Source organism: Equus caballus, chromosome 7 (assembly GCF_041296265.1).
Source record: "Equus caballus isolate H_3958 breed thoroughbred chromosome 7, TB-T2T, whole genome shotgun sequence".
In the NCBI taxonomy this organism is placed as follows: Eukaryota; Metazoa; Chordata; class Mammalia; order Perissodactyla; family Equidae; genus Equus; species Equus caballus.
The window spans coordinates 84,112,789-84,138,825 of record NC_091690.1 but is presented as its reverse complement, the minus strand read 5'-3'; the positions used below and the strand labels follow the sequence as shown (position 1 = coordinate 84,138,825).

Genomic DNA, 26,037 nt, shown 5'->3' with positions numbered 1-26,037 from the left:
TTCTTTAGGTTTAGAACAAAAACACGAATATAATGAATCTATGAGAAAAATCAGAACAGAACAAAAAAAGGCCTGTGGGGAAGGCAACAATATGGGCTACAAATTCACTTTTATTATAAACTGAAGCTCCTCTGTGCAAACTATAACTGCTCTGCACTTCTAAAGTACAGCATTACAGAAAAAAAAAGTCATGTCAGTTTCACTGCAAATTCTGGAAGGAGAGAAATAGGGAGAACTTACATTTATAAAAATTGTCCATGCCTCCATTTTTGCTACGAAATACATTTTAAGAGACTGAAAAATGAGGCGTATGAAAATAAATTCAAGTAAACTCAAGCATACATGGAATTGCAAACATAGATTTGATCAAGAGCTTTCTCATCTAAGAGCCATCTTTTTTTTTTTGGTAAAGGCCTCACTTGGAATTTCCTTTTTAATAAGAGAGCCATACACTTAAAAAACAATATTAAGCAATGTGGAAGAAATCTGTCAGAAAACACTCTCTGTGTTGGAAGAACACATGAGCAATTACATGAAAAAGATGTATTTTTCATAAGTATTCTTGAAAATACACTGAAAGCACAAAATAATCTCTAAATATTTTTTAAAACTTAATTTCACGATGACCACTCTGGAAGTGGTGTTTTCTTAAATATAATTTCTACACCAACTTTCCATCTCTGGACTTTTTTTCCTCTCTGTTTGGTGGATATTTGAAGGTTAAAGAAAAAAAAATCATGTTTCTGTGCCCAAAGTGATCAAGACCAGCTCTCTGCTGCATCTGCATTGTTATTAGGGACACACGCGCACGCACACACACGCACACACACTCTGAGCTTAATGTGAGGCTAGTACAGAAACAGAGAGATTAGACACAAAGAAATGTAAACAGCTCTCACATGCGAGGAAACTAGGTTACAAGAATCCCAGCACCAGGCATTCACCAGTCACCATGGAAAACAGGAAGTAAGATGCATAGCAACCACAAGCCAAAAAGCAGGAAAGCGCATACCTTTAGCTTGGAATGAAAATCACGAGATTTCCTTCTGGCAAGAACCTGAATGTGACTAGACACCTGCAGGGTAGGGGAAGGGAGGAAAACAAAGGAAAAGCCTGTAACCATGGAGATGAAAAGCCCCCTACAACTGGGCAAGCCAGACGTACCTTAATGGCGGCTTGAATTTCTCGAACTTTCTTTCTTGCTAAGACCTGTATATGACTAGACACCTACATTGTTCGGGATTATGAGGGGAAACAAAACAAAACAAAACAAAACAAAAAAAGGAAATCAAATATAAAATTGCTACTCTTTGGGGGGGGGTTCGGGGTGGGGGTGAGGGGGGAGGTTATTTGCATCTCAACAAAGCTCTGCAGTTAGGAATACACAGTCCCAGCCAGACACCAAGCCCCCAGCGCTGCTCTAAGCTTTTCAGACTGGGTCATCACTGCAGTGACTTGATTCGGGATGAAAGTTGGGCTAATCTTCGTTTTCTCACGGGGAAGAAATCAGCGGCACGGGATGCAAGGGGGAGAGCGGGGTTGCCTTCCTTATAAAATTAAAAAGGTGGGGGTAGAGGTAAATGAAAATATTTATCGCTTCTCAGTATCGGGTGGGAAAATCCCTGTTTCTCAATTTAGAAGAGACTATCCATAAATTAGCACATTCTGCAGAATCAAAAAGCTGAAGCTGTCGGTTGTAGTCTGATCTCATTAAGAGCTCTGGATTCTGTAGCAAACGTTAAAATAATACTGACATGTAAATTAGATCTCAAAGAGAAATGGAAAGACCCAGTTAGCAGAGCTTTTTTTTCCCCCCCTTATAAATATCTTTAATCCTTCCACTCTTTTGGGCATTGACTGGGCGCCAAGTGGATTTGCATATTATTACAAAGCAAAAAGTGTGAATACAGCCAGCCAGCCATCCTGTTAGAAATCTGGGTTGAAAACCACATGGATTTGCTGAACAACAAATTCACATTGGAGAGGTATCACCAACCGCTGCCGAAAAACACCCCCAGGACGCCGGGGCGTGGAAGTCGAACCAAGCCCGGCTTCTGAGAGACAAGGATTCCACTGGGTAAACAAATTTGCCTCTCTTCCAGCGGGACCTGGTTAAATCTAGAAGAGTCCCCCAGTGAAGGGGTGGGCATGTGACCAGAGCTCACAGAGCAGCAGACAGCCCAGGTCCAGCACTTGCAGGATGTTGGGAATTGGATCTGTCCATTTCAGAAATGGAGAACCTTTCACGGAAAAGTTCAGCAACCCACACTGCGAGGCAACTACTTCATTTCAAACACTCTATCGACTCTAGGAACAAGATTCATGAGAATAAAAGATCCTTTCATCTTTAACTTTGTCTTCGAGTTTCGATTGTTAATTTTTTTCTGTTTGCTTTTGTATTTCTTTATTAAGTACAGAGAAGCAGGAACTCCCTCATCCTCTTCACCCCTCCATCCGGCTCCTGCTTTTACTTGTTGTCACCTGAATTTTGTTCTTATGGGATTCTCTGAGTTGATGAGGGCCACTGTTGGGGGAAGGAGGGGGGGGCTCCCCGACCCACCGAACAGACAATGTCCAGCCTCTGAGCACTGGCAGAAGGCCACTTCCCTCCGTGCTGACTCAGCAGCCAGGCTCCTGGCTGGGGCACAGGGAGCATTCCTGGGGAAAAGCTCTCCCCCGTCATAAACACTCATGAAAACAACTCATCACTGAACAGAGAACTGGAACCTGCTGCTCAGGCTGAACGCGACCACAGCTGAGCTTGGCTTTTGGTTTGATTATAGTTTCTAACATCCATGCCAGATCAATCAGCATAGGTCAACATTAAAAAATAATTTTTTTTCTGTTAACAACTCACCCATGAGCTTTGTTTGATTTTTTCCCCCCTTTCTCTTTCTTTTTCTGTTTTGAGTTAAATACTCATTTCTCATCCATTCCAGTTCTGAACTGGCTCAGAGATTCGGGCTGCTTCACACATCAGAAAGAATGAGGCGAGCCGGAGCCCTGACAAAGGGCAGAGGGAAATTCCCGATGCTGCTCTGCACAAAAGTATGTCAGTTGTAACTTCATCTCAGTCACAGCAGCTACTGACAAAAAGCCACAGCTTAAGGAGCGACAGTTCCCTGGACGCACATCATTCAGTATCATATTCAGGCCAACACTCACGGCTGCTGGTGTTACTTTTTCATTGACATCATGACTAACATATGTCATTGTTCCAGGATTTTACAATGCGTAAAATCTCCAAATTTCATGACTTCAAGTGTCTTTGCATCTGCAGCTTCTGCAACGTTTGCAGATGCATAGCTTGGGAAAGAAATTTAAGTCTGAAAACACAGTAAAGGAGCAGTTCATACACTGTCCTTACCAGCGTAACTTTCCCAAACGTGCATAAAAAGCACTCTGGAGACCACATCATAAAGGGTCACTGAAATGATGAACAGTGAAAACTGAGCCAATTCAAATCACCTACAACACTGACGTCCTTTCAGGGAACTCAAAAACTGGGGGCTCCTAGGAGCCAAAGCATAGCCAGCCACTGCAGCCAAAACGCCTCCTTGGGCCATTCGCTGACATGCACAATTTCCAGGGAGGTTATTTTACCTGTTTTCTGGTCCTCGTCTTCCCTGTCCTGAGTTTGATGTATCTGGCTATCAATTCATTCCTACCTGAAAGAAAGAATAATTTACAATAAGATGGGTTACTTAAAAAAAAAAAAAAGCCTCTGAGAGCTAAGAATAGAATGCAGAATCAGGAATTTTTAAGTTGCAGATATAAGTTGATTAACGCAAGGAAAATAAAACAGCACAATTGTTTGCAAAAATATTTACTAGGGGAAATTAGGACAAACGGCATTTAACATGAACTACGATCAGCAATGGAGGATAGAAATGTGCCTTTTAAAATTGTGCCTTTTTGTTTCTTTGCATGCTCGAACCTCAATGGGTGGTCACTTGTATGAGCAACAAATACAAAGATTAGTGTGGGAGCACACAAACTCAGTTCTGTCCTGCTCTCATTTTTCATATCCATCCCTCCCCACACAGGTTTCCACTCGTTGTTAACTCCAGTTAGTCATTACAGCCATAAGAGAATGAACTGTGGTGGCCACGGAAACCCTACGATCATAAGAAGCTAACAGCATGAAAACGGAGCCCCCTGAAGGTAGTCACCCCACTAGTAACTAACTATACACAAGACTGCATCTGTGAGAAAAAAATGAATCGACCTCCTCCTCAAAGCTGTATAGCCCCCCTGCAAAGAAAATGCCTAAAATATAAACAAATACCTCCCATCCCTACCCCACCAGGAGACTGAGAAGTCTCCAACTGATAACCCGACTTCACGGAACTCTAAGATAACGGGGAAATACATCCCTGAAGCTAAGAGAGAAATACGTTACTAAGATACTACGTTAACTAAGACTCCACTCATACATGACACAGGTCCACATGGTAAACTGGATAGCTAGTCGTGTAATTTGTGTTTGCTGTCTTACTCCTCAGACACACTGCCTTCCTGAAGCGGGCAAGAACTTTGTCTCATTCCCCAAGCCTCCCCAGCACCCAGCACACTGCGGGGCACACAGAAAGAATAAATGAGGACATAGCACCGCCTGTGGTGAAGAGAGTGAACCATACCCCCCAGAGCTCCCCTGGCCAAGTCAAGAACTGGCAGCACCAAAGACCGGCGAGGGAGTATCCCTACAGAAATCTTGTCTGAGAATTCTAAAGATTCTCCCATCACTGCCCAGAACGCTCCTGTCATCACGGCTCTGCCACCACCTGTTGGGTGAGGACTGTGCAGCAGGCTACAGCCACCAGTGAAAGGCAGAGGAATCGTAGAGGCTTGGGGCTGGAAAGTGCCTCGGTCATCGAGTTAGTCAAAGTCCTTATAAACCTAAGCCAGCACTTCCAGAACTGAGGAAACAGCCCATTCCACCTTAAGACATATTTGAGAATAAAAAGACCCTCCTTATTTGGGGCTTCCTGTAACTTTCATCCCCAGATTCTTCTTCTTTCTCTTCACAAGGCTAGTCCCTTACGCACCTGACTGCCTTTCAGATATAAATGCCAGTTTTCAGGTCCTCCTGCAGTTGGACCCGGGCTAATCCTCCCTGTTCCTCTGTTACCTGTGACAAGCTTTGGAACACTCCCACATCCATCCTGTGACCATCCTTTGTTTATCTGCCTTTCACAGCCTGGAGCCCACAACTGTAGTCATGCTCCTGCTATGACAAGTCCCAGCAGATCTGTCACCTTCCTCATCTTAAATACTTCACTTCTATTAATGCAGCCTAACGCTGCATTAGATTTTGGGGGGACCACAAAAAACTGTCAATTTATGTCAACTTGAACTCCTACATCTTTTTCATATAGGCCGTTCCTCAGATACATTTCTACTCCTGTCTCTAGTCTTTTCATGCATAGTCGGGATTTTCAGATCCAAATGCAGAACCTTAACGTTTATTTCTATTGCATTTCATCCTGTTAGATTAGGTTTATCATTCCAGCCTGTCAGGATCTTCTGAGATCCCAATTCTGTGACTGAACTGACCTTTAACCACAGAAAAAGGACCTCTAAATTCAGCTTGGAGGACTGCTTCTCTAAGCATTCTCTTTCAAACTTTCGAGAACTGCCAATCTCCCCTGTAGTGTCATCGGGTCTACTTCTCCATCTCTCAGATGGTTGTACAGATTCTGCAATTTGTCTCAAAGGCTCGCCGACAGCAGAGCCCAGCTAGGAGTGCCTAATTACCAGAAGCCAGACCTGAATGACAACGTCTGCAGACGAGCCAAGCATCCTCCAGCTCGGGGCTCACCGTGCACCCTGTTCAGGGCTGCCTGAGTGGCCAAGATGAAATAAATCCAGGGCTCTGTGTTACATGCAATTTCAGCTGAACCGTGTCCAGATGGCAAATACATCTTCTGCCCCCATACTTGCTTAATTTCTATGAAAGCAGACGGAATAGCTTGGTATGTGTGACACACAACCTGTGTAACTCATTTTTAATTTTCTGGGGCATTTGGCTGAATGGATGAGATCAATATCCAGGACAGACAACTTGACCATAGAACCCTGTAGTCTATGCAAATAGCACCCCTTGGAGTTAAACAATGTCAACGTAAAACTCCAATTAAAGTACGTCTGAAGATTACCACTTCTGCAACAGGCTCTCGCTGAGGTCTACCAGGAACTGAACGCTACACTATAGCCATTGTTTCACTGAAGGCTTATCATAACTCTCACGTTCCTGCTCTTCACATGAGCAGGATCACCTTTCAAAAGCCTGTGTGTTTTCTTTCATACCGTGTTTCAAGCCACAAGGAGTGATTAATCTGAGGGTCCAATGAGTTTCTTCTTGCCTCACCATAAGCAATATCACGAATTCCGATTTTAAAGTCAAATTCAACTAACACTAAGCATCTACCGTGACCTGAACACAGTGTTAATCATTTTATTTCACGTGAATTTTTTAATGACTGTGAGGGTGGCTTGGTACACAGAAAATATTATTCCTGTTTAACTGATTTTTAAAAATGTACATTCCATTTAAGTTATTTAAAAAATATACTTAAAGACCCTAGTCCATCTTTAAGTTTTAAGTTCAATTCACATGTTTTACAATTTTTACAATCATTTTCAAAGGACCATTTGATTAATGTTTGATCCATTTTATAAACCTAGTTAAACTCTTTTAAAGACTTAAAGCTATGTATTTAATTTAGAATGCATTTAATTCTTTTAAATATTAGAATTGTTTGATTTAACTTACAAAACTTTCTCTTAACAACTCTTAGAAACCTAATAAATTCCCTTCAATGCTCTAATATTGTTTACAAATCTAGTAAGACTTCAACGCTCCCAAAAATTAAGTCTAATTCAATTACTTCATTGCACTTTTTTTTTTTAGATTGGCACCTGAGCTAACATCTGTTGCCAATCTTTTGTTGTTGCTCTTCCTCGCCAAAGCCCCCCAGTACATAGTTGTAGGTCCTCCTGGTTGTGGCATGTGGGACGCTGCCTCAGCATGGCCTGATGAGCCATGCTAGGTCTGCACCCAGGATCCAAACCTGGGAAACCCTGGGCCACTGAAGCGGAGCATGCAAACTTCACCACTTGGCCACGGGGCTAACCCTGCACATTTTAATTTGGAAATACAGGCTAACTTATTGCATGGGTCAAGTTATTTTAAATAATTACATGAAATATCAATTATGCACAAATTTATTAAAAAATATTAAGACTATGACTTTGATTCTATTAAAATCTTCCATTTTCCATTCTAAGTCTTCCCAGAATTAAAATATGCTTACCCATTGGAAACAAGCATGCCATTCCAAACAATTTTGGACTATCTTTTTTGGCTGCTTGGGGCTGTACATATTTTGGAGAAATCAAGAAGGTTCTGAATGAATTGTCAGTACCCTGATAGGATGTCCTGAGTCCTGTTTATATTTCTAGAGCGCCCTCTGCAAATGAGGGGGATCCACACAGTCCACAGTCCTGGGCTTAAATCGTGGTACTAGTGTGCAGAATTCCGAGGACCGGGAGCTCAGCAGCAACAGCCATCACTGATGTAACTGGCAGTGGGCCTCCGGTCTGCACCTCAGTCTGACTTTGCAGCCATAATCAGAACGCTGGGTATTTGAAACGTTAACCCACATTTGTCTAACTCTCTCTTCTAACCCGCCCCCCTGCCCCCAGAAACACACACACATATGGTGGTGCTTGATCCAGTAAACCTTACATTACAAAAATGACTTTCAACAAAGTTAACTTTAAAGTTAATCACGGCATTCCCAAACCAATCTTACAGTCATACGGGGACCATCTCCTTTGTGCCTTCTCTGAGGGCTGCCTGCTGCATCAGGGATGTGAAGAGAAGACAGCCTGCCTGCCACAAGGAGTTCACCGTCCAATACAAGGGATGAGATAGGGCAAATCAGCTCGACAGGGAAGACGATGACTACCGCCATGAAAGAGCTTCTAGTCATACCATGGCTAATCAGTCACAGACGATTTGGGAAATCTAGCAAGCCTTCCCCCAAAATACTAGAACATAAGCTAGGCCGTTAAGGATGGATTACATTTTCTCCAACATTTTATTACGAAAAATCTCAGACACACAGAAGTTTTTTACAGAAAGAATTTCAGTGAACACAATACACCCACCACCTGGATCCTGCATCCACTTTTTCCATACCTGCTTTACCACAAGTCTTTCCACTCCTCGATCCATCCACCAAGCCATCTTATTTTGTTGTTGCTGCAGCTGCAGGCATGGTAACACTGCTCCCCAAATCCTTCAGAATGCATATCATTAACTAAAGTGATAAGACGGATGTTGACAGGCAGAGTGGAGGCAGGTAGGCTGAAGACCATTTTAGACCAAAGCAGCAGCATTTCTTTAAATATATAAGCAGGAAACTGGGACACTCAGAAACCATGCCTGCTGACCCTGAAGCTCCCTAGACCACAGCGCACTCTTTCTTTCTGAGCCCGGGAGCCTCCAGTTTCTATACTCACAGCATTCACGGCATTCCTGACTCATCTTCCTCGTCTTTCTCTATAAAGACGTGTAACTGCCCATAGAGCTGAGTGGCAATGTCACACTTCACCACTAAGTGTCATTATATGGCAGCTTCTCTGTAGCAGAAAACTTCCTTCAGAAATGCACATCTGATCACCTCTTTAATCAGAGATTCTGCAGCTACAGTTCTCGCCTTTCCCACAGGCAGCAGGCACCACCAGCAGAGACAAACACAGCCTGACCTTCCACTTTATACTGTGATCCTCCCTAGGCCCTGCAATCCAGTTTTTGTTTTATTTTTCCTCTCTCCTAAATAACACAACACAGTTGAAAGCGAGCCCATCATCGGCTTCTCCTGCATCCCGATTGCCGTGAAATTTCCTGGTAAAGGGGCAACAGAGAGAGACTCCGGCAGAAAGGCACGAGTTTGCACTGTGCTTGCCTTACCCAGACAGAAGACTGGTTAACGTTGTTGTGGGCTGGGTGTGTAATGGGATGTGGCCTCAAGGTCATGTTTGAGGCACAGCAAATGCAGGGTCTGTGGCTAGAAATTGTAGCCCAGAGACACTCTGGGCTTTAACAGTGGAAGAGCCACTTTGTAATTGAATGGAGTCAGGGAGCCACAAAGAAAGAAGTAACAAATGGAACCTCCTCCTCGGGGCTGCAGCCAGTCCTAAGGAAGACGCACAGCATGGAGGGCTGCGATGGCCCGGGGCTGGGGCAGGGGCTCCAGCTAATGCACTCTGAGGAAACCTCCCCTGGCCCTCTTTGCCCTGGGAGGGATATGTAAGTATTCCCCACACCTTTTTCCCATGTTAAAAGAAAGAGACTCAGAAAGAAAATTCAAACTTCTCTTGATTGCTAGACCAAAGTTGTATCAAACAGGCATCGATGCTATGCTTGCAACCATAGGGTCTTCCACACCCCCTCACAAACCCTAACTCAGCCCAACAGCACTACTAGACTACTAGAATGTTCCTTGTTAACACCCTGAGCTCCCATACTGTCCTCGCCCCTTTCTGCACGTCTGGATTCTGCCCACCTTTCAGGTGCCTCGTCCTTCAGGAGCCTTCCAGCTAGACAAGGCCTCCTCTTTCCCCTGAATATCCACAGCCCTTGACCTGGGCTTCTCCGCTGCTGATTCGTATCTTTTCTGCCTTGTATCATGTCAGTACATGTCACGGCTCCAACCAGATCATAAGGTCCTTGAGAACAAGAACCAACGTCATTCATCTTTTCTCTGCTTCCCCTTCCCAGGCAGCCCAACGTTTGTGAAGTGAGTCATTGTTAGGGGCAGAAAAGGGGCTTCTGCATCCCCTACAATCCAGGTTGACACATCCAGGACCATAAACATAAAGCGAAAAAAGAAAAGAAAAAGATGACCCAGCAGGAAGAAGAAAAGAAAGATGCCTTCCACAAAGCGACCACACCACAGGGCACGGCTCTGTCCTCTGACACCAGCAGCCCAATGAAAGAATGGTTTACAAAGGACTTTCTCAGGCAAGATTCTACAAGACGGTGTTAAAATGCTTCCCAGCCACCCAGCCACAGATCCGTTTTTATCAGCTGAGGTTCATCTAGAGAAAAAAATATCTTAGGGTATGAAAGTCAACCACCAGAAAGCACTGGAGTAAGGGACAGCGTGAGAGCCAAGTGTCACTGGCTAGGGAGAGGTCTACAGAATGGGGATGTTTAATGACCCTGTCCCCCTGAATATCTGGGGAGTTTATATCTACGCACGCTGCCAGAGGAAAGTGTGAGGAGTTAATAATTAACCTTTTCTTCCACACTGCTGCCATTGTCCTAGCAACAGGGGGGGAAAAAAGCAGGTCTACCAAAGCTGGCCAGCCACCCACTTGTCAGACACCCACTGCACCTACAAGCACAAGCAATGTGTGAGTATTAGGAGGGTAAAAAGATGCCATCCATGCCTTCCAGGGGCTTACACCCGTGAAGGACTCTCTCCCACGACAATGGGGTCAAGTCACCCTAGCCTTCCCACGTCTCTCAGTCACAGCTGCCTGGCCCCATTTATCTGAATGATTACAGGATAAACGCCTGCCCTGCCCCCACCAGATCCAGATAGGAAGTTCCACAGGAGCACAGACCACAGACTGGGTTTTGCTCATCACTGTGCCCCAATGCGAAGAATACAGCAAGTGCTCAGTAAGTACACACTGATGGAATGAATGACCGAATGAGGGCAATGGGAAACCAGAGTGGGAGAAGCTAAGATGTAGGAGAAAGGAAAGTTCACGAAAAAGAACATTCTAAGCAGCCCCAGAGTGCAGCCAACGAGGAAGTTTAGACACCAGTGTCTCGGTTAATCCCCAGCATAAATCATTGACCAAAAACCATCACCAACATGGAAAATCACCAGAAAAGGCCAGGCAGCCCGTTCTGGGCTGTCAGGGACTGCTACTGCATGTTCTTGATCTAAAGTTTTACAAAATGGACTGATGGCCTTCAGGAGGTGAACACTGGCAAGTCCCTGAAATAACCTGCATCTGCATCCACCCAGGGGCTTAGAAGGAACAGCACTAGAAGAAGGAATACACAGAGGAAGGCTGTGTTAACCCTGGGGAGTCAGAACTTATTCCTTGCACCCCTTCAAATGCCTGGCCATAACTCAAGTCCCACCTTCTCGCAGCTCCTATCAGTCAACCGCAGCTGATAACATGATCAAGTGATGGCCCCATAAAACTCCGTGTTCTCCTTCATCTTAGCGGGGGACAGCTTATATTAGACTACAAGGGCCAAAAAGAGGCGAGCAAGTAAAAATGTCTAATGCGATGTACTGAATGCAATTCCTCTATGTTGGAGAGTTCTTTCTGTTCTAATTATTTCTAGAAGGAAAATAAAGATGAATGAAGTTTTTCTAATGGCTCATTCCCTATGAAGCAATAAAGACATGCCATACAATTGCCTTTTTAATCCTCTAATGAATAATTTAACTAGCCTTAATACTCTATGCCTCTAGTTCTTCTTTCTAATCTATCCTATACACAGCTAGCCACTAGACTGCTCCAAGACCTTCAATGGCCCCCTACTGCTACAGTTGAAAGGTCAAACTGCTTTAGTATAGTATTCAGTGCTGTCCCACCATCTGGCCCTAACTTTTTAAAATTTTCATGACAAACGACCACCACCTTACTCCATGGTAAAACCACCACCCAAATGCACACCCAGCTTCTAGTTCCCTGCACCATCCTGCGTTTCTAAGGTTTTGTTCCGAGTTGTGATGCCCCTTAAGACTATCAATCAAAATCCTTCTGGGTCCAGCTCAGATGATGTCTTCTCCACGAAACCCCACCTGAAATATGCAGGAGGCACAGAACGTGTAAGGAGGCTTGAGAGAGCGAGCCAGCCAGGCGCCTGGAGCTCACCTCTCAGACCCGTGGGTGGGAAAGGCCACAATATTGCAAAGCAAACTGAATCAAAAGCTACTGTAGGTTAGAAACAAATAGCTTAGTATACGGTGACGGCCTGACTGACAGGAAGTTGCTGTCACCGCTCTGCCCTGGGCCCACAGCGCCCCCTTCTGCACAGCTCAGGGTACGCCCACATTCTGGCTCTGGTGAGAGTTCCTTGTGTAACAGACAATACGCTCCTTAAACATAGCATCTATCTTCAGGATCTTTGTATCCCACACACTTAAGGAGTGTATGGGATTTAACGGAACCTAAGCTTGTTGCCTCCAACAGCAACCTAAACAGACCGCCTACCTACAAGGCTCTCAGGGGAGTGTTCAGTCCCAATAGTTCCTGCCCCTCATCTCATGGGCATTCACCTTTCTTTCAAGTCCACATCTGATTATGTTGCTTTGCTCCATCAATAGGTCCCTGACCTCTATAAGGAAAACACACACGCCTTAGCCTGGTACCTGAGCCTAATAGAATAGAGGAGCCCTCTAGGAATAGGCTAACACAAGGAGCCTCACAGAGCTCCCCAAGCCATCATGCTTTTCCACACCTCTGTGCCTTTGTACAACCACTTGCTCTTCAACGTTCTTTCCCTTTGCATCCTTTGCCTGCAAACTCCTATTCATCCCTATAAGCCCCAACTGAAGCATTTCCTCCCTGAAGTCTTCTGAGAGCTACCCAAACTGAGTTGCTCATTTCCTCCCTTTGTAACCTCTCGTGCTGAGCATACAGCCCTGCTGCTGCTGCTGCACTGCCACAACTTCACAATAGTGACCACCCCATGGAAAGAATCTATCTAGTTCTCTCTGGCCACAGATGTGGTATCTATTAAGAAGGCAATTAATAAATGTTTTCAATAAATGAATGAATGAATGAGCTCTCTTACATTAAGAATATCAGAAAAAAATGATCTAGAAAAAGATTACGTAAATCAGACAGCACTACCAATATCACCTGAAATCCACAGGCCCTTTCGTAGTTACCACTATTTCAACGAGAGGCAGCAAAATTTTCTGCTCTCTTAGCTTGGCAGAAGTGTGACCAACACATGCTCTTTCCTCCTCACCCCTCCTCCTCCCACCAACCTCCACATGCCACGGAAATATGGACCTGGCCCAAAAAAAAAGCTAATCTCAACATTAACCCAGGAGAGTCTTGTTAATGAAAAACTTTGCTAAGAACACTCTGTTTATTTATTAATTATTTGGCCTTAGAGAAGTGTGAAATCCACACATTCAAAGTGCTAAAAACTGTTGGTCTTTAATGGGGAATCTTTATTGGTGGCCACACTGCAGACTTGGGTTTTGGGGTTATGTTTTGTTTTGTTGTGCTTTTTGACTCAGATAATGGGAATAAAGCTCCTACCCTGGAGGGGGCTGCAGGCATTAGCAATAACACATGCGAAGGTCCTGGCACCTCGAGGTGATTTAAACAGTCCTATAACTATGATGTAACGTCACTGCACTTGGTTTCTATGTTCTCATGGTTTGAACTGATATATAAGCTCCTAAAGGAAGTTAAAAGGGCTTTCTGTGCTGGACACCATATCACATGGCATATCTTCAGTGATGTTGAAATTGAACATCTTTTCCATGCTACACTGAAAATGTTATCAAAAATCTTTGCATCCCTCTAAATCTTCAAAATGATATGGCCATAAACATTTCCAAGTAAAACGTACCCTTTATTGTGATATCTTAACATTAAGAGGGCATCATGCAAGCTACTTACTTGCTACAATAATCGTTTAATTTAGAATAGATTCTTCATTGAGTAAAATAGCAGGAATTAGATTTTTGCCAAGGGCTAAGTGTGGCCAAAATTCCTATAATTTATGGCAGATTGTAAAATTATGTCTACGAATAGGCTGCAGGCATTGCAATAAACAGCATGTCCCCCACTGGATTTCCAGAATTTAGTTCTTAGCATAAAAACACAACTATCACTAGAAGAAGTAAGTGTCAACTCCGTAGCTACTACAGCAGTAGCTATACAAAGGGGAGTTACGTAAGCATTAAGTCAAAACGACACTCACAGGGGATTAGCCACTGCTTAGAAAACATGGTGAAGAGACATCTAAGTGTGTAGGCACTTAGTAATTCTTTAAAAAATAATGCGGAAACAATGATCATAAGGGACAACAATAAGAAATATGCATTCAAACCAAAGAAACTGAAATTTGGGGGTTAAGCTAAACGAAATAATATTACATGGCAGGTAGAGACAGAGCGTGGTGGTAGAAAGCCGGATAGTAACGTTTTGAACACCTGCCACGTGTCAGCACTGCTCACATACTCGTGTACGTAACCTTCACATCAGCCTTATTCCTATTTTATAAGTGCTGAACCTGAGGTTCAAAGAAGTCAAGAAACCTGCCCAAGTTCCCACACTAGTAAGTGGCAGAGTTGGGATCTGAAGCCAGCTTTGTCTTCCAAGCTCATTATTCCTTAACTTTACACCAGCTGCTCTGAAAACAGCCTCTACAATAAGTTAGCTTCTCATGAGATCATTACTAAGTGCTTAATGAGAACAAAACCTTAGAAGGGGGCACCACCCAATCATGAAGGGGGTTGAAGTGTAGAGAACACCATTTGTAAAATTCTCCATTCACCCCCTGCCCCCTTCAATACAGGATAAACCTCAGCTCCCCTTGATGCCTCCAAGGCTTTTAGAACCCGGCCCCACTGCACTCCCCTCCCATGGTCAATAACATCTGTTGAGTAAGATATCTTCTATGTAAAAGGCAGTGTGCTGGGCACTGTAAAGAGACATGCTGGAATAATGCTTATTCTCTGCCCTCAGGGAGCTTATAGTTTAGGAGGAGAAATGAGGCAAGAAGCTGCACAACAGTGATGAAGGGCAGAGGGTGAGAAGGATAAGAGGAAACGCAGTCTGAGATGAAAGTCCAGAGATGTCTCCTCCTATGGTTGCCATGCTTTCTGTCATTTGACCCAACCACTCCAGCCACATCCGACTGACCTCAAACCGGGAGTGGCCAAAGGCAACAATGTACAGGCCAGTCATTAGGGAGAAAAGAGTGTTCGAAGAAATGGGCTTTCTATTTGAGACGGTGATCAAGCAAAGCAGATTTTCTCCTTCAGTTAAGTTGTAGATTGGGGAGAGTCAACCCATTTTTATTAGCCTTTAAAATTTCTACTTACCCAGGTAGTATGCAATATATTCTCCCTGTAAAAAACTGCAATGTTACACATACAAACCCACTTATTTTGCCTTTTCTCTCATTTTGCCACTCTCCACACACTGTCATCTCACGTTGGGTGCTCTTCCCTTTGTGTGAATGACCCGCCCCTCGCTCTCTCTGCCCTCACGGTCCTGCCAAAATCTGCTGAACACTTATTTCTGAGCCGCCAAGACCCAGTGCAAATGGCACTTCCCAACTCTGGGCAGCCAGTGTGCTCTGCCCCCTCAGCTCACTGTCCTCCACGCACACCTCTGGCACAGGCTTGCCCTGCTGCACACTCCCTGTGTGTGTTTCTGCTCATCTTCTCTGACAAACCATGAGCTTCTGGAAGGCAGGCCCCACATCCTGCTCCCAGTGTCCCCTGTCCTCCAGCTCCTGGCACAGTACTGACAACGTGCTACTTAATGACAGCACTGCTGCTGATTTTAGCCCCTTCTTGAGAGAAAAAATACGTGAAGTGACATCATGGCACACAGGAGTGACAATGTCTTCTTTGAGGAGGCAGGAAGAGAGGCGGGGAGAAGGAGCACGAAGAACAGAAAAGCACTCTGCCAGCAGGCACTGGGACATACAGGGCTCCGGCTTTCCAGGAACCCACAGGCGAGTTTAAAGCTCAGGAAATGCTGAGACACCCAGGAGCTTCTCCTCTTCCTAAGCTCCAAGAAATGCAAGGGGCAGCCCCAACCAGAACTGAGAAACAGGGTGCCAATGATGGATTCTCAGAGGCTACTTGAGTCCCTAGTGAACAGAAAGCCTTACCTTCTTCAAAATCAGCTCAATCTACTCTGTTACTAATTCTTGTGATTTTCACCAATTTCAGTTTTTAGCATCCTGCCTCAATCTGCCACCTGCATGAAGGATAACATTCTTTCTAAGAAACATCTCAACTAACTCATAGGTAGAACAGGTGAGAATAAACTGGATAAAATGCAGATGACCTACCTAACACAGGGTCACATTCTGGGCAGCCACAATATTTTTTAAAGACAAGGAATATATAGAGTCAATGTGGCTTCATCTGCAAGCTCATTCACCACATTCAAGTTTGATTTTTTAAGAAAAGGCAGAGCCCAAACTATTTATTCGTAGATGGCTCCAGTCCTGAAGGTTGCTTTGCAAAGATATCCCAGAGTGAAATTATCCAGCAAACGCTTGTGTGGATAGAAGGTTCCACAAGTCAACAACCGCTTAAGCAGTTTAAACCAACAAGCAAGATGCCCTCTATTTAAATGCTATGAGTGAATCTATTTTAAGCCTTTAAAAATCCTTTGGGCAGGTGTTTAAGCTGTGTACAGACTGAGCCTGTGGAGGCTCTGGGGCTGGGGGAGGGCGGCCTCCACTCTCCATGCAGGCAACATTTTGCTCAGACAATCCTCCTGCAGCAGGTCATGTGACAAAGGCCAAATAAACAGCATCTGGGGATTTTCAATTACAGACCTTCGCCCAGCATGCCTGCACTGTAATCTCTACCAGATGAGGCTCAGGCCTCCCTATTTTCAATAATTCACACACTGTGTACACATAACATGACAATAAGGGCATTCATGGTGTGGCCTGATTCGCAGATCAAAGCTAGCAAAGGGCCAGCTGTAAGCATGCTCTGCTGCTGGATGATTCGTGCTTTTCACAGGCTTGGAAAGACACTCTGCAGGACCTGGCAAGCGGGCTTCTTTCCTGTGCAGAATGCTGAGCAAAGTCTGAGCAGGAACCGGGCACAGCCCCCTGGGAAGGCCAGAGAGGTGACCAATTCCATGTGCCTTTGCAAGGACTGGGCGCTTCAAACTCCAATGTACTCAGCAAGCTGCCTCTTGGAGGGGCTTGCCTTGGCGAAAGTTCTGCTGCTCCCAGGAGCAGGTGGTGCTTAAAAACAAACCTGCTCTAAAAAGACGGTAAGCTTCCCGTACTTAATAAACGCTCAGCCAGGCGCTCGAGTTGATAAATTCGCCGGCTGTGCAGTTTCTATTTAGCCATCACACACATACAAGCAATTCAGACACAAACTACATGGAGGTGTATTTTCAATGCGTGTCAGAGCTTTGAGTCAGGGAAATGAAAGAGGACACTCTGTTGTTATTACTGAAATCCCTGTACGTTAACTCAATTAACTCATGTGTGTAGACTAACACATTTAGCCACTGTGTGTGTGTGTGCATGTGCGCGCTGGAGTGCATTAAAAGCATTCCGAATTCTCAAGTCCACAACATTCCAAATGCCTACTGCCCTGCAGGGAGCGTTGCAACTGGAGGAAATAAGGACACCACTTCCTCCTATAAAGATTTCATACCCGTCAATCAGGGTAGGAACCGAGAGAAAGCCATAATGGTGACTTCCTCAGCAGCAAACCCATGCTGCTCACCAGCTGTGGGCTGTGCGTCCTTACCCTTTTCTCTCTCATTCAGAATGGTTTCCTCTTAATCACAATAATCCCAAAAGTGCTAAAACATATCAATCGTTGGGTAAGCCCTGCCTACAAAGGGCCAGCCGGCTGGCTTTTATGGCCTTGTCCAACAGCAGCTGATACTTCATTCAGTGACAAATCCAATTTAGCAGTTACAAGAGGTTTAGCATCCCTGAAAAAATATTGGGGTTGATCTGGCACTCTGAAGTCAGCAAATGCTCCACTGCCATATTGTTGCAGAGATTATTCTGCTGTCATATTTGGATGTCTACGACCAACTGTCTCGCACCTTCTCTACCCTTGCCCCCCACGATCTGATGATGGTGGTGGTGGTAGTGCTGGTGGCAACAACTTAATCGCTGGATAAAAAATACAGGCAACAATCACACTTGGAAACTGACTAAATAATATGATTTTACCACCCCACCCCACCACACACACACACACACACACACACACACACAAAAGAGAGTAATTGGCTCTACTTTTCAAACAGGAATTTCTAACGCATTGAAGGAAAAAACTATGGGGTGAAACCGATTTCACTCTGATCTTTGGATTCTAGGTCAGCTTTAAAGCATAAAAGATCAACATGTAAAGATTTTACCCTTGGATTGAAATCCATCTTATTAAAAACTATCGCCGGACTAATGAAAAGACCTCGTAATTAAATTCTTTACATTCATCTTAAACATCAAAATGTTAAAATGAAGAAAAGCTTTAAGTCACGATGGAGGGAAGCAAATAAATTGACAGAAAGAAAAATTCACTTTTGAATATTTAAAATACTTGAAATATATATACTTTGCAGATAATTATATAAATTCAAGTTAAAAGAATCTCCAAATAACTTGGATAATTTAGCTATAAAAGCGATACACACACACAAAAATGCCATTTTAAAGTACCACCACAAGGTAATTTACAAAGTAAAAGGGAAATGATCTAATTGGAACATGGACTGATTATTCCTTTAATATTAGGCTTTGTAGTCAACAGTTGGTTATTTATCCCAGCTCTAGTTTTAATGATACCAAAAAAGTGACCACAGAGACATCTGGTTTAAAAAAAAAAAAAAAAGCTTTTCAGTGCCATAAAAGAGACGTGCGCAACTGTGGCCGGCAAGATATCAACGATGGAATATTCCATACATGCAGTTCTTATTTCATGTGGTTTTTTAAAACTTTATTCTTTTCTCTGGGTTTTTTAAAGCACGCACTGAAAATCAGAACAGAAAGCAAACCCTCAAATCCCACAGATTCAAAAAGACATTTAGCTTCTGTGAATAATAATCCATTAGATTAATATTTTGTCAATGTCACTTGTCACAACAAAAGCAGCCACATTTATAATTTACTCTAAGACTGGTTTAATTAAAATTCAAAAAACCACGAGAAAGCTATATTGAATTTCATTTGCCGCATTGTAATTACTTACTTTGTAGCTGACTATAAACAGTATTTTATTACATCCACAAAAATGCATTTAAAAACTAACTGATTCAGAGACACTGGAAGAACTGAGGAACAAGTCCCATCACTTCTACTTTGAACAGAATTACTGCCACCTTAATGTGACATCACAGAAGAAGGACCCGTGAACTTTCCAATCTGAGGGGACCCATGGGTCTCCCTGCATGACCCATGCTCGGACCAGGGCTTGGACTAGGGCTTGGACCCCTCGAGAACACAGACTGAGCAGGGCCCCATCTATGTACCGCCCTCCCAAGACCAAGAAAGAGTCTCACTTGGCTGGCAGTCAACAATGAGACAATAGACGCTGCCAGGCATGATGGATGACTTCAGGCTTAAAACTACCATTTGCATCCTCCCAGATAAACAATTAGCTGAAAAACATTTTTTTTTTCCTGGAGGCCAGGCAACTTCCAATACTGCTAATACGCCTGGCAAGTGAGAGTTAGTTTAGTGAAATTTGACTGACTTTAAGAAGATTCATCTGAGACATTTTCTGAAAGTATCTTACTGGAGTGGGAAGAAGCAAACCTTTCATTTTGGATAAAAAACAAAGTTTAGAATCTAAAAAGTTAGGAAAGGCTGAGAAACGTCTAACTTCCGTAAAGCCACTATCAAGGTGTGCAATGTATCTGATAACTTAATTTTTCCATTCCCTCTTCCCTGACTTTAAATCCATATGAAATTCACTTATTGAACAAGGCAGGCAGGCATAAACACGATTTAAGCACGAAAGAAAGGAAGTGGCCTTCACATGCACTTGGCAGATAAAAGTCGGTGGTTCTGGAACTGCATACAGGCCCTTTTCTGGAGCCCAAGAGGACCCAGGAGGGAAGGCATGAGAAATGACAGAGAAATATCTTAAACGTCAACCTGCATTTCTCTAGAATGAATTTACAGGCCAGGGCAAGGATGTCTCCGGAAGTTCCCCGAGCCTCCAGCCTCCAGTAATAATGCGGTAGCAGTGCGGTTTCCGAGGCAACTGCGACTGCCACTCTCCAGGAGCTCGGCGCCCGCCAAAGGTCGCTCCTCAAATCTCAGCTTCCCGCCCCTCCCAAGGCGCGCACAAAACCAGAGTTTGACGCCTGGGCAACAGCGCAGCGGTTTTCAAAGGGACCCTCCTAGGGCTGGCTTGGTCAACAGCGGGGCGGCCGGCACAGAACTCTGCAGCTCCATCTCACTATAGAAGCTGGGAACACGGTTTTAAAGGGAGTTAACAGCCCCCTGAGAATGTTCCGTGAGTTAAATATATTTGCTGTAATATTATAATGTGTTATGACAAGTTATATATCATTATAATAGGCTCCCGTGATTAACATTAGTCTGGCTGGTTTTTCTCTGCTCTGTAGAAATGATTTGAAGGGTTTAGGATCAGCTCCCTCACCAGAATTCAGCACCTGATGAAAACAGACCACATTTCTTTAACACACGCAACCTTGAGGCTTATACTTCATGAGGTCACAGTACATTTTCAGAAGAGATCCTTCCAGACTCCTCCAGCTGAAGAGGGAAGTGCAGGAAAATACAGACTCCAGAATTCTGGCATTAGCTAGTCATTGACTTTAGGGAAAGTTATTAACCTTTTTTGAGCCTCAGTTTCCCCAAATGCCCAATATCCTATAACGCTATGGGATACCATGATGATGAGATCTAGCTATTTTTATGTTCCTTCCACACAAAAGCAGTCAGAGAACACCAAAAAGCACTGGTGTCCTTCAATCCTCCACCTTCCATTTCTCCCTGAACACTGAGAGCTTAGTCTCCAAGGTCCAAACCAAAGAAAGACTGGCCGACTTCCCAGTAAACGCAAGTAGTTACAAGAAGAGCAGCAACTATGAGAGCAGCACAGGAAGTGGGAGAGAGGCTGGGATTGCAGGGACTCTTGGAAAAGCCCAAGAGAATTCTAAACCAACTCCTCCAAGAATGCAAAACCAACATTCACTGTAGTTTTCCTTGGGGAAAAATGATGGAGGAGAAAAAATACAGTCTGTATGCTAAGGTAGGGAGCACACCACTGAACCAGCATCCATTCCTGCCGTCTCAAGAGCTGTGCTAAGAGCAGAGAGACTCTCTAAAGCCAAGGGCTACTGAGCACCCAGTATGGGCATGACTTGGCGGTAGGACAGCTAAGAGGACGGAAGGAGGACAAAAGGTAGCACTGCTGTACCCACAGAGCTTACAATCTACCTACCCCATGGTGTATAAGAGATGCAGTTAGGGGGGAAGAAAGGCAGATCACAGTGGTTATACATCTTTAAGGGTTCTTTTTAATTTTGTCCCTTTTTGTCCTTTCGTATATGAATACTCCAGTTTAAGTCCCCTCTGCATCCACATAATAATGTAAGTTCCCACATGTGTACTGCCTTTAGCATGTTTTCAGGCTAAAAGGCTTTGGCAGACAGTAACAAATTCCTAAGCTACAACTGATAGCCTGAGAAGAGAAAAAGTATTCCACTCCAACTTTCAGACAGTCTGGCTCAGGGACAAACCAGCTGAAGGACAGGGAGGGTAAAATTCCAGTACAACTCTGCCTGTAAAAGCCATAGACACTCTCCAGGAGGAGCGATCAAAGTCTACGACAGCTCTGAAAGCCAGTGCATATCTAATCTCGTCCCGCCCACAGAGGTCACATAGAGGAAGCCACCATTTACACATAAACTCCCTTAATATGAAGTCTGTATCTCATTTCTCTACCTCAGAGGAAAATGAGAGGTTTCTGATGCGAATGGGGTCCCTCTATCCTCCAGAGGAGAGCTACAGAGCTGGGTATACCTAGTTAATATACCCAGCACCCCCACATTACATGAGGGGCACCCAGAGGTTGTCACAATGACATGCACCTGAACCCAAACCTGGCCATCAGGGGCCAAGAGATGGTCATTTACACCATGAAAATGAAAATAGAGTTGAGAAAGAAAGACTGTTACTCATAAACAATCATCCCCATTATATGAATTTTGATTGCCCTTTCTCCACAATTTAATCATAGACCTTTCAGTGGGAGTGAGCAATTGGGAGTACTTATCCAGCTTGGCTTACGAAGTAAGGAGCTAGAGGAATAGCAGAAGATAAGCTAAGTTCGCTATCGGGAGATTGCCAGGCCAAGAGTTTAGACTGCAGCCTGCAGACAATGGGAAGTGCCATCAGCTGTCCTCGATGAACAGCATGCTTGAACACCCTTCCTGAGCTTTGGAAGAGTAAGGTAGACTGAGGGGACTAGTGGGAGATAGGCAAGGAGAATAGAGCAACAGGTCAGGAGAGAGGAGACGAAAGCCTGAACTGGGAAGTAACCCTGTAGAAAGCAAGAGAAGGGGCTGACGCAAGAGGCAGGACTACCAGGTCTTCTAGACACATTTGGTGTGGATGGGAAGAAAGGATTTCAATGGCAGCTGATATGCTTAGCCCCAGGAGGGTAGTAACATCTTGGAAACAAAGAATACAGGAAAAGCAGGAGACTGGAATAAGGGAGGCAATAAGCTTCATTTTGGGTATTTGAATTTGAGGGCACAAAGGATGTCCTTGCAGAGCCATCCAGCAAGCAGCTGGAGGCACAGAATTGGAGACTAAGAGATTCGACTGAGCGAGAGACGCAGGTCTAGCAGTCAAGAGCCGATTAGCTGGTAACTGACCCCAGGGAGCAATGAATGACTACCAGGCAAAGAGTGTAAAAGGAAGAGAGAGTTGGGGTGAAGTGAGGGCTGAACAGAGGGAAAAGGAATCGGCAGGGAAGGCTGGGAAATAGGAAAAAGACAGATGAACTTGGTCCAGTAATATCAGGGAACGATAGATAAAGTTGCAAAAAGAAGGGAGCTGAAAAAAGCAAACCACTTAAAACGCTGGGGGAAAGGTCATGTAGGATGAGACCTATAAGGATATGTTAGGGGACACATTAAATTACATCTCTTACATGCTGTAATAAACAACCTCATGTGCAAAAGTCGTTGTGGTTCTACGTGCTGCCCACCATCAGTCTAACCTAGGATGAATCTTGTTCTGGGACAAGGGTTCTCACGTGGGGTTCCAAGGAACAAAGGCCCCTTTGGGATTTACATGACTCATACGGTCCCATATGCCCGGACTCTGGTCACTGCCCTAGGATGTGGGGAAATGTATGGAAGCAATATCTAAGAGCAGTTACTGCATGGTGTGTGGCTCTGGGAGAGAGTGTTGACAAGCGGAGCCCGTGTCCAGTAGTTCTTTGGCAAAGTAAGGGAGGTGAGCCATAAGGCCCCTAGACCTCTGCCAAGGCTGGGGCTGCAGGGTGATCACACGCTCTGGTCAACTGCAATCACTGTTTGGCTTTGGACACATCAGTGAAAACATTCTGTGAGAATCAATTGGCTATATGAAATTCACAATAAAAAGCACTGCATATTTTATCAGTATTTGTCAACTGTGTGCTGTGCAAGTTTTATATTAGTAAAAATTTTAATCAACACATACGTGTGTGTGTGGGTGTGTGTGTATGGTTTAAAATATTTACCAGTACAACCATTGGTGACCACCTCTTAATTCTACACCCTGCTTTTAAAAGTTTCACCAAAGGAACAGCTGGCTGCTAAGTCAGCAAGAGATGTCACATTTGAGGATCCAAAGATCACTCCATTGCCACTGAGTTTCTCAAGGGTGATCCAACCAACTCCCACAAGTTAGAAACCCCACAATGACGCTTGGCTTCCTCTTCTGGCTCCCCATCTGTACGCAATCCTTATGCAATCATTCAATTGCATAAATATCCATCTCTCAGACCCATCTACACCTCCGAGCCTCCCTGTGCTGTCCTCACCATTTGCTTTCTGACCTTCTGCTTTCCTTAACCATCTCCCCCCACCCTCATCTTTCCTTAGGCCACAACCAGAGTGATCTTTCCTAAAGTAACAAGTCTTATCACGTCACCTTCAATGCCATCATCTTCCCATCCCTGGGCCTTCTATCATGCAGCCCCCTACATCTAGAATGCCAGCTCTTGTTGCTACCTGCAAACTTCTATCCATCCTTCAATAGAGTCTTCCATGACCTGCAATTAGCCATTCCCTGCCCTGACCATGCTCTCATAACTCCTCCACCGTCTTTCAACATTTCTTTCCACAACCACCTTCTCTACTGGTCTTTGAGCTGCTAGGTGGCAGGGGCTTTTTTCTATAACTTTTAATTCCCAGGCCCCAGCACATACAACATGATCAGTAAATGCTGACTGAACGAAAGGACCAGAAATATACACAGAGTATCTATAGCACTTCTTTCTGAAGTTTAAGACATTAAAAAAAATTGTTAATAAATAAGTTGGAAGGAAAATATTACTTAAAAAAATATTATTTGGGAATTTTCCCAAGTCTCTGAAAGTGCTCCATGAATTGCCTCGGTGGTGAGATGTTTTCTGTCAAGAGAAATTTATAAGCCCATTTCCCCAGCTTGAGCCACACAGATTTTGTTGAGAAACTCTTTTAAGTCACGTCTGTGGTTTCTCATCTACCCAAGCCTCATAATTACAAAATATTATCACTAAAACCAACAAAAAAACAATGAAAATATTTGTAACCGTAACACTTGGACTCAGAGGAACTCTCTTGGAGACTTAGAGCGTCAGAAATGTTTGGCTCTAGAAGACTCTTGAGGGATAATTTCGTCCAACAAGTTCAACTTTCCTTGCAGATGAGAAAATTAAAGCAAAGAGAAGCCAAAAGACAGGCCCAAGGCCACCGCACTCCTGAGTCTGCAGCCAGCAGGGACTGGGGCCTCCTGACTCCTGACTCTGAGGCGGTGCTCAACCCGGAACCACTCTATAAGAAACCTTTGTTTGGTAGCTACTTTTTACTTAAGTGTTAAAATTTATCTTTAAAGTCCATCTCATCATTAACATTTAGTAAATGCATAAACTAGGCCCTTAATTTTGCTTCCAATAATATTTACATCCAAGCTAATCTGGACATATTTGGAATTATGTCCCGAGTCTATTGTGATCACAATTACATAATCCAAGAGTAAAGGTTGGTTCTCCCCTTAAAACATCAGTAGCCCTGGGGATATTCTTGGAGGCCACCTCGCATTGTCCACATTCAACGTGATCCAAGGACAATACAGTGTTCCAAGTGCTCAACAGTGGAATCCTGTCACACCTTCCTTTTGACTGTATGCAACGTTGCACAAAAGGAGGTCCCATAATAACACAGAACCCAGAACTTCTTATTAGGATTCACAGGAATATGTTGGATGTCATGAAGTAACAGTCTTGTTTTCAAATCTCATAAGTTCTAAAATTCCTCTGAAGAGAGAGAATGAAATATCTCCTCTCTTAACCAAATTGATGATACAGCAGATATAAGAGGAGGTGAAAAGACTAATTTTGAGCAAATCCAAAGTTCATTCTCAAACATGAAGGATGACAGATGTTGTCCTTTGAGTACCTGCTTTACACCAAGGAGAGTCGTGGACTGGGGCGGTGACAGTTCCTGCCTCTCGGCCACCCCTCAGCCAGGCCGCCCAAGGTAGACGCCTGCAGTGTTCTGCTGAGGGAGGCGTTCTGGTCATCCAACCATAATTTCAACCTTAAAACGTCAGAGTCCTCTCTCCAGCTACACTCTTTTCTGAATCATTCATTCTCTGACTCATTCTCTATGGGTCATTCCTTCATCCATAAAACATCTGAACCAATTAAATTCTATGTCTTAAGATATACAGAGTAACAAGATTTGAAATATTATGTAAAAATAATCCTAAAAATCCACCTTTGTAATTTCCAGTTGCATCTACACAGAAGCATTTAGGAAAATCTTCGATATATCTATGTTGACCTTTACATTAAGCTTGCTTTATGTCTCCCTTCAATTATCTTCTTTCCCTACAGAAGCGGCCTAATGTCCTCAGTCCATCCTTCCCTGAAGGCCATCCCCAGGCTCATTTTCATTGCCAGGAAGGGTGCTGGGCAGCACAACACTGGGCATGGTATTCCAGGAGCCAACACAAAACCACCATATTAGATACTCGAATAAAAATACAGATCCTGGACCTTA

At 44.0% G+C, this 26,037-nt stretch overlaps 1 protein-coding gene across 18 annotated transcripts in view; it reads right to left on the bottom strand.

Moving 5' to 3' along the window:
* Positions 1-26,037, bottom strand: part of TEAD1 (TEA domain transcription factor 1) — a 252,789-nt gene that overhangs the window by 71,994 nt on the left and 154,758 nt on the right. For 8 of the 18 annotated variants that reach the window (XM_023646064.2, XM_005612185.4, XM_070274792.1 and 5 more), the window contains exons 3-5: positions 3,604-3,668; positions 1,165-1,227; positions 1,013-1,075 (exon numbers count right to left, since the gene is read on the bottom strand). In XM_023646064.2, the coding sequence (XP_023501832.1) occupies positions 1,013-1,075; positions 1,165-1,227; positions 3,604-3,668 (191 nt within the window). The remainder of the gene's footprint in view (positions 1-1,012; positions 1,076-1,164; positions 1,228-3,603; positions 3,669-26,037) is intronic. The other 10 variants (XM_023646068.2, XM_070274803.1, XM_070274795.1 and 7 more) reach the window with 3 other exon arrangements.